Raw genomic sequence first — 9,482 nt, forward strand, 5'->3', positions numbered from 1 at the left:
ACAAAAGTGGAGCAGTGAGTGGAGTGTTGAATTTGGAAGGGGAGACCTGGATTCAGGTCCCTGCTCAGTTGTGGAACGTGTCATATGGCCTCTGGTCACTTGTTATCTCTTAACCTCGCAGGCAGTTTTTCATGGTAACGTGAGTGTCCAAGAAGACCATGGAAACGACCCTGAGCTCCTCAGAGACAGGATGGAATAATAAAATGTTAAATCCGAATTATTTATTTTGCATGTGTTCAGTACTGATCACACGCTTCTTCCAGGGAGCTCGGGACCGTGTACATGGGATTCTCCCTTTTTATCCTCTCCTCACTCAGCCTGGGGAAGTGAATCACTCCAGGCTGCCAAGAGAGCCTCTGAGCAGAGCTCTGAACTCGGGTCCTTGCCTCAACTCAAATCCAAGATTTGATCCATTGTGCGGTGTTGACATTCTTCCCACGTGCTTGTTTAAAAGCATTATGGTTTTCATTTCAGAAATTGAATCCTGAGGTGCGCCACGTGGATCTGGAAATATTGTAGTCTTCACGGAAGCAGCTTTTAAAGTCTTCCGGATCGGCCAAACTGAGGAACGGAGCAGCATCCGAAACTGCCGGGATCTCAAAAGATGTCATCACATTTCAGCTTTCCGATTCTCTCAGTGCTGGTTTTCCTCCCAGAGTGAACGGCTTCCTTTGAACTGGTTTTCCAGGACAGCTGGTTGCCGCCTGAAAGCGTAGCGGAGAGAAATATTTGGGACTAGAAACTTTTAATTTAAATAAGTTATTGAAATGTCAGTTTCTGAAATTGCACACTATATATTTGCTGCCCTAGACCAAGGTTTTGTATCTCATTTGCACATTAGCTCTGATGCAGCTGCTATTCTTAAGCGTATATTAGAGCTCCACGCCCAATTTTAAAGGCTTCGCCCCTCCTTGAGTCAAATGGCTGTGTTCCAATTCTGTCGCCTTCTCTGGCTTTTCATGTTATGAACGTAATGAGAATTCTGTCCTTTCCCCCAGTATCATGAGCTGGTAACCTTCCTTCTTATAGTGTTTTGATGGTTCTTGACAATTTGATCAGACCCACTCGAGCGATCCCATTCGTTGTTCTAGAGCAAACGTGCAGAGAGTGTATGAGTAAATAGAAACTTGTCCTATGGCTCCTTCCTTACATTAGCGTTGTGGTCCAATAGTTGCTCCCACCAAAGCCTGCAAATATTCCACCCGTGAAATCGGGGGAAATGGTATTGTTTTGTAGCCACTGCTGTGTTGCGTCTCCCTAATAGTTCAGCCTAATCCCCTGGGTGAAAGTTGCAGGTTTCACTTGGAATGGTGTGGGGGGCAATTGTGGGATGGCATCACCTTCTATTCAGAATCTTAGGGTGGTATTATTTTATTATCCATCTGGTGTGGAACATTTAGCATGCTCTAAAATGCATTGAGGCTATTTATAAAGAGGCTCCAAAATCCAAACAACTGTGCAACCAATTCCATACACCTAGGATGACTTTAGACTTGTGTTTCTTAAACAGCAAACTGTTTTCAAAACAGAGGGTAGTGTATATATATATATATATATATATATATATATATATATATATATTATCAGCTCCACAATAATTTAATGCCTCTGCTTTTTGAAGAAGAAGAGACAGTCCAAAATCCCTCTAGAACAGCACGAAGCAGAATTGGAAGCAACCATTTGGATTCCAGCCAGAATATTTATTTATAACTTGCACTGCTTATGTCGCTCTGAATGGCAAGCTATGGTTTATAACATGAAACTTCTCTTCTGTGGGGAATAAAACAGTGACAGTTCACTTAAATGTAGAAAGTTCAGTACTGGGGCTTTGAATATTGTTTGCAGTGGGAGCCAGGAAGAAGCAGGAATCCAGATTGTAAGCTCTTGAGGCTGGATGACAATCCTGGCACTATTTAACTTGGACGAATTTTGTAAAAGTCAGAGGAAATGTACTCTGAGGGTAAGTGGTATAAGAGGACTGTAACCTTTATCGTTAGCAGAGGCTAAAACTGAACATGAATCATGCAGGTTTGGGGCTGGTTCACACAGACATATATGCATCACTCAGCACTCGGTGTGTAAGCTGACTTTGTTGCTAGGTAATGTCATGCAATTTTATCCGTCTTTAGTCCTGGATCTGTGATGACTTTTATAGAAATGTGTCACCATTTGATGTCTGCAAATGTGATGTGCACACACGTGACAGCCAGCTCTCAGTAAGCGAAACTTCAGTGGTAAAGTTGCATTGTAAGGGAGGTACTTTTTAAAAATAGGAGTTGCTTATTGGAATGACTTTGGCCTGAAGGCTGAATCCCCAGATTCAGTGGCCTTGTTAGTGCCGTGGAACAATGATACATAAACCTGCTGTGCAAAGCAAGATATATGGATAATAATAATTTTTAAAACAACTGTGCTGGAGACCAAAATGGATCAGCATTGGCTTACTTTCTAAATTTAAAATGTCGCTTTTTAAAGTAAACGTAACTTATGCCAATAAAGGCCAATGACAAAAGTAAATGTAACTTTGAACTAGCATGCCTCTTGACAACATGAAAATTAACAACAGCATGCATTTTTATGGTACTGTTTTGGATTTTAGGTTTCAGAAATGTACATATTGTAATTAGTACGTAACGATAACTTTATTACATAAATTTAGAAGTAAAGGCGCTCTTTGGTTTTTTAAATCTTGATTTCTCAAGGGCAATTTCTTAGTAAATGCTTAATTGCAGCTGAGTGTCCTCCTCACCCCCCAAACTATATTATGGGCAACCTGTTTTTCAATGATTTGCACTTCAAACAGGCATCTTCCAGCATACAGGGAGCTTCTCTGCACACACCTCTGGTAGATGCAAAGGTTAAAGAGGTATGCACATTAAAACAAACAGAGATGTAACATTCAGTTACATATGCACATCTATTGAATGGTTCTGTCTCCTGAGAGCGTCTTATGGATCAAGAGAAGTATAGGGACATTATTTCAAGGGGAGCTTCGTTTCCTCGCAAAGTGTGCTTCGGGTGGGTTTGCAAATGGTCACTCAGTTGGTTACACGTGGCAGGTAGGAATCTCCTCTAGGCAAATGGGCAGGGAAACTTAAAAGTTGTTTGTTTTGGGTTCCAAGTAAATGGAGGCAGACCAGGATGAATTGTCTGGGCTGCTACCCTTTGCAGACTTACTTGCAAGGCTGGCTTTAGACTTCATACTAGATTAATAATACAGTTACAAATGTGATTGTTAAAAGTGTAACTTAGTGCTCTGTTTGAAGGTAAGGTGTAAATATCTGTATAAACTTTAATAGACAGTGAATTCTTATTTGTAGTGCACTGTAATCAATCAGCAGTGGCCTTTGATCTCCTGCTGGTGAGTGGTCTTCTCCTGCGCTTGTGAATGCCCTCTAGATGTTTTGAACTGCATTGGCCCAGCCAGCACAGCATGTTCTGATCTGTAAAGGTTGGTTCTTCAGTGGTTCTCCAAGTGTGGGGCAGGTCGTTCTTAGTTATATGCCTGAGCAAGGGTGTAAAAAGTGCCTGGGAGGGGATAGGATTGGGAAGCAGCTAGAGCAGGGTTTCCCAAATTTGGGTCTGCAACTTTTTTGGACTACAGTTCCCATTATCCCTGACCACTAGATAGGGTGGATGGGAGTTGTAGTCCAAAACCAGCTGGAGACCCAAGTTTGGGAAACCCCTGAGCTGGAGTGTCCTCCTTGCATAGGCCAAGACTAGAGTGGGCTGAATGGCTGTTGGAATGAGGGCCATCCTTGACTCTCATTGGGATTATGGGATAAATGCTCATCTCTTGTCTCAACATCTCAACCTGCCTTGGGAAGAAGAGAGTCTGCTTGGGTAGAAGTGTCCCTGCTCATTCTGTCCCTATTCTAATCTGTTGGGTAAAGATTCCACTCCACAAATCCTTGCTTGCAGTAAAAAGTTGCACACAACTGCATTTAGGTATCTGCACATGCCTCACCGTGGAAGAGATTGTTGATGTGGTACTGACATCTGAATGAAACAAACAACAAGGAGGGGGGGAACCCTCTGATATTTGTGAACAGTAATCTTCTGATGGCCATGCGTCTCATGTCCAAACCACTGTGAAATAGAAGTTTGCACATAGTTTTGCTGACCAGTCATACTGGCAATCCACTTTTCATGGAATTAATTGTGTGGAATAATAATGGAAAGAATGTTTATTCGGGATTCTCTGAGTTGTCGTTCTTTATTATGCACAGTGAGCACTGGCCCAAGATCTACAAAATATTTTTTTATAGACTGTATGCAGAACTGGGGTTGTATTTGGTACTCGTATGTTTGTCTTCTGCTTTGTGGTCTTAGCTCTTTGAGCTGTTAAGGTGTGATCTTTTTTGCCTACCTTTTTATTGATGCCATGGATGGTTCTGATGTTGTAGAGCAAGCAAGGCTAACCTGTGGTCCTCTAGATGTCGCGGACTGCCAACAAAACATCATCCCTTCCGGCATGGCCAATAGCAAGGGATGAAGGGGCTGTAATCCAGCAGTATCTGGAGAACCACACATTCTGCATCTCTGTTATAGAAGCCTGAAGAGCCTTGGGTTAGGCAGCAGAATGTCAAGTGGGGCAATGGTGGAACCTGAGAATTGGAATCTTGAAGGCTATGAGCAACTGCAGCTAAACAGCATAAATACTGGCTCAATGCCATGAGTTTTTGAATGACACCTTGTGAGCAGTTCTGGAGATTTTGGATGGATGATACCTGAAATTTTTGATATTGCACGTCACAGCGTAATTTCCTGGGTACAATATTTTAACAAGATATTTCCCAACCGTCTGTGAAAACTGTTAACGCCGGTTTTAATGCAGTCTTGTAGTTAGTATAGTTAACTAAATTGACAATTTTTTGTGCTTTTGGTTTGAAAACAACAACAGAGAGTCCTGTGGCACTTTAAAACACATTATTATAATGGCATACCCTTTCATGGACTCCAGTCCACTTCATCACACATTTTTGGTTTGCTTTCATGAATGCATTCGATGTGGTTTCTATGCAAATGTATTTTATGAAGACACACCTTGATTTTTCTTTTTCTCCCATCTGTGTACCAATCATGGCAGCCAGACCAAATTTCAGGATATGTATTTATGTTTTTTAGCCAAACAAGCTTCATCTGGTGTACTGAAGACATGGAATAAAATGGTGAATCTGCAGATATATTTTTATGTTGTAAAATCGACCGCAAGTCTGATGTGCTTGACACCTGCGTTTACAGAAGTCCCGTTCATTTTCCAAGGGGTTGCATTGAATGTAATTGTGCCGTACTTGTGACAGTGAGTTTGGACAGAATTGCATAGTCTTTCTGAGCTGAATTTGGGGAAAACCTAGATTTGCACCTATACAGATAAAAATTAGCATGTACACACTTTATGCAGACCTGGGAACAACTAAGGGATTAACATTCTGAATCAAATAACTCCCCTTGGATCACTCTCTTGACCTGTCCCTCCCTGGTATCTTTCAAATGGCATTATATTAAGCTTGCTTTTGCTTCCAGCAGATCCTTTTCTGCACCATTTTCTTCCTATGTCTGGATTGCCACTGTGCTATGAACAACTCAGGGTTCCTCATTTTGACTTGTGTCACCTTGGAGGGATCCCCCTTGACCTTTGCCAAGTCCTAGATATCTCAGAAGCACCCCACTTCACCATGGGTTTAGTCAGAGTCCAATGCACATGCGTAACTCATGCTTGAGTAATGAAATAGCATTTCTGACAGTTGATTTGCTCATGTTGTGGCAGCCTCTGTTTGGGCTTCAGCGAATAGCCTGAGCCCACCTGAGCTCAGATACCTCCCTCTTTCTGCAAAAACTTGCTTACTGAGGCAATCCCCTTAAATTATATATTGAACTGAATAGCAAAATTAGTATGTGGTACTTAGGCCATATGCAGACACCCCCATAAGGAGATGGTGGGGGTCTGTACCTTTAAAAAACACTTTTAGACTGTTACTGTGTTTACTCCCAGCAGTCTTGCCTCGGCAATTGATAGGATGAGAATCAACAAACTGAAGCTCAGTCCAGATCAGACTGAGGCACTGTTAGTGGGTCGTTCCCTAGACCAGATGGATGGGATGTCACCTGCTCTTGATGGGGTTACACTTCCTCTGAAAAAGCAGGTTCATAGCTTGGGGGTCCTCCTGGATCCTTTGCTGTCGCTCAAGGCTCAGTTGGCCTCAGTGGCCTGGAGTGCCTTCCATCAGTTTCGGCTGGTGGCCCAGCTACACCCCTATCTGGACAGGGATAGCCTAACTTCTGTTGTCTATGTTCTGGTAACTTCTAGATTAGATTTTTGCACTGCCAAACCTTGCAGGTGTTTGGCACCACTTTTGAGTGAATTGGACAACGTTGGGCTGCCTCTGATGAAGACGGTTCGAAAACCTCAATTCGAAGACCAGGTTGGGGCAAGATGGTTTGAGCGTATTGCACCAATCCTGCCCCAAATTTACTGGCTGCGAATTAGTTTCCGGGCCCAATTCAGAGTGCTGCTTTTGGCCTATAAAGCCGGTTCAGGACTGCAATACCTCAAGGACTGCCTCTCCCCATGTGAACCGACCCAAATCCTGTGATCATCATCTGAGGCTTTCCTTCGTGTGGCTCCTCCAAGTGATGTCCGGAAGGTGGTAGCACAAAAATGGGCCATTTCTGCGGTGTCTCCCCATTTGTGGAATGCTTGATAAACATTCTGCACACCAAACACAAGGCAGAGGCTGTTTTTATTTTTATTATTATTATTGTGCACTCTTATGCAACAGAACAAATGGAGGCATGTAGTAATAAAAACCCAATATTTAAATAAGAGTTAACACTTGAAATAGTAAACTCTAGTAACAAATGTCTCTTTATAATCAAAAAATATTCACTGTTTTTAAAAAGTTGTCTAAACTTTTATGCACTTACTTCCTTAAAAGAAAGGTGTAGCCTGATGTCACATAGAAAACAATTCACACGTCCTATAGAAATCCTCACCAAAACATACTAGCCTATATTACACTATTCACTTTGTACAGCATCAGGAATTTGTCTATCCCTAGGTCTCATTTACTTGACACAGGACAAATTGTTAATAGAATCGACGACACGAGAACGAGAGGAATATTAGGAGTAATGAGTTCTTGGTCACAGTATGGCCACAAATATTTTGTCATAGAAAATAGAGCAAAGGCATGTCGGCACTGGGGTCCGTACAGAAGTGATACACAAGCTTCAAAAGCTGCTACAGAAATGGGAGGAAGATTCAGAAAGAATAAGGCAAATGACATATTTCCCCAGAGGCCAATGGAATTGCTATGGCATTTGAACCCATGAATTGCTGTTGCTTGTATGTACAGTAGAGGCTGCCATGAAAGGGTTGGGCAATCAGTCAAATGTACTGGGAAGAAAGGTGGTAGTTGTGGGTTGGGAGGAAGTAATTTGAGGGTTTTTTATATTATTATGTTTTAAAAGTCTGTTGATAATTGAAGAGATCCTAGAGCAGAGGCAGCCATCTTGCTCTGTTGAGGACTACAACTCACCTCATCCCTAGCTGCTGGCTGAGGCTGATGGGAGTTGTATCCATGGTATGCTGGCTATCCCTATTCTAGTGAGGAAGCCCAAACCAGATGCGGTGCCGTAAAACAGAAGGCTAAAAGTGGTTTAACTGAGGTAAAACCGACAGCCTTGGTCCAGTATATCTGAAGGAACGTCTCCACCCCCATCATTCTACCCGGACAATGAGGTCCAGCACCGAGGGCCTTCTGGCGGTTCTCTCACTGCGAGAAGCCAAGTTACATGGAACCAGGCAGAGGGCCTTCTCAGTAGTGGCGCCCTCCCTGTGGAACACCCTCCCATCAGATGTCAAAGGGAACAACAATTACCAGACTTTTAGAAGACATCTGAAGGCAGCCCTGTTTAGGGAAGCTTTTAATGTTTGATGTATCACAGTATTTTAGTATTCTTTTGGAAGCCGCCCAGAGTGGCTGGGGAAGTCCAGCCAGATGGACGGGGTATAAATAAATTATTATTATTAATATTATTATCAATATTATTATTATTAATATTATTAATATTATTATTATATTGCTGCAGAACGGAGAGAAAACAGCAGCTCAACACCGTAAGCTGTTCTGACTGCCAAGCATTATGTAAGTGGTAAAACTGATCTTGGACGGTATCATTTCAGGTTGTAGGTCGGGGGCTTTCATTCTTTCCTCCATATTGCAAATGCACATATGACTGAGGAGAGGATTTGGGCAAGGGCCAGTTGCTAGGGCATCCTCTGCAAAGGTTTTAGAAAGATACCTGCTCCCAACCAATCCCCCGTCCCACTGTGCTTAATGCTCACGGGGCTGCCACTAGCGTAGGTCGCCAAGCTTTTGCCCTTCTTTCCAGCCTATTGGCAAGTGGTGCCCTGGGCACTGGCAACTCATGCTACGTCACTGGTGACAGCAAATGTTCGGCTCCATAGTTATCCTATTACTATTTCTGAGCTCTGAGGCATTGGGATTGCGTTCTCAGTGCAAGGCCTTAACAGTGAATGAGAATATGTTCTGTGGTTAGAATAAGGAGGCAAGAGTGGTTTTGTACAAGATGAGCTCCAAAAGAGTATTTCCCCATGTCTGAGTGTGTGCATGTTTACACTAGTGTTAAAAGAGCACAGCTAAGAAAGCTGAACAAGTGTCAATGTTCAGGCAAACTGTTTAAAGGGTGGAGCACCTTAAATGAGAAGTAGATTTCATGGCCAATTTTGACAGTAAAGCTTTTGAAACTGCTCTCCTACTGAGGTCTGTCACTTGCGCTGAATTTTCAAACTTTCACGACTGAATCCTTCAGCTGGATTAAACACTGCTTATGCTGCCAATTTAAATATTCTAGGCATTCTACCTTCAAGAGATTTTGAATGGAGTGGTTAGCATTGCTGCAATGAGGCTTTGGGAAGCAAGCAATAGGTTTTATCGCTACAATTTTCTGCAATGCTGGAAGCGGCAGTGCATGGTTACTGTCCAAACGAAGGGTGCTTTCCTTCGCTGCCTCAATGGTGTGGAGGCTGGAATAGCATAGGCTTATTTGGTTGATAACCTGCCAACACCACACCATGGCCCCAGTTCCCAAGAAGGGATGGAAAGGAGTTGCATCTGGCTCCATTTACGTGGCCTAGTTCTGCTGACATCACTGGAGCCTTGTGGGAGGAGCACACACTGCTAAAGTAACACTTAAAGCATCCTTTAGATCTTACTGTGTTGCCAGCATGATGTAGCAGCTGCTCTAGCCTTGCCCACAAAAGTAATGTCTGTTGAGAGTATTCACATGCATCATATAGATCACTTGCCCTCATGGAGTGAAAACCCTGTGGTGAGACGCAACCATCTCTCTGACTTGACCCAAATGGTTCCTCTTTATAGATGTTACTATGAGGCTAGGGATGGATGGATGAATGATCAACCTATGTCAGTTTTGTGCCGGTTACACTAACACTA

General features: G+C 42.8%; 1 protein-coding gene across 1 annotated transcript in view; it reads left to right on the forward strand.

The window, feature by feature from the left end:
* The window catches only part of SLC30A9 (solute carrier family 30 member 9), a 33,109-nt gene extending 31,567 nt beyond the window's left edge, over window positions 1-1,542 (forward strand). Inside the window, exon 18 of the mRNA XM_082238257.1 lies at window positions 475-1,542. Coding sequence (XP_082094383.1) covers window positions 475-519 — 45 coding nt within the window. The 3' untranslated portion in view covers window positions 520-1,542. The remainder of the gene's footprint in view (window positions 1-474) is intronic.
* The last annotated feature ends 7,940 nt before the right edge of the window (window positions 1,543-9,482 follow it).

Source organism: Podarcis vaucheri (assembly GCF_965113315.1).
Source record: "Podarcis vaucheri genome assembly, chromosome: 9".
In the NCBI taxonomy this organism is placed as follows: Eukaryota; Metazoa; Chordata; class Lepidosauria; order Squamata; family Lacertidae; genus Podarcis; species Podarcis vaucheri.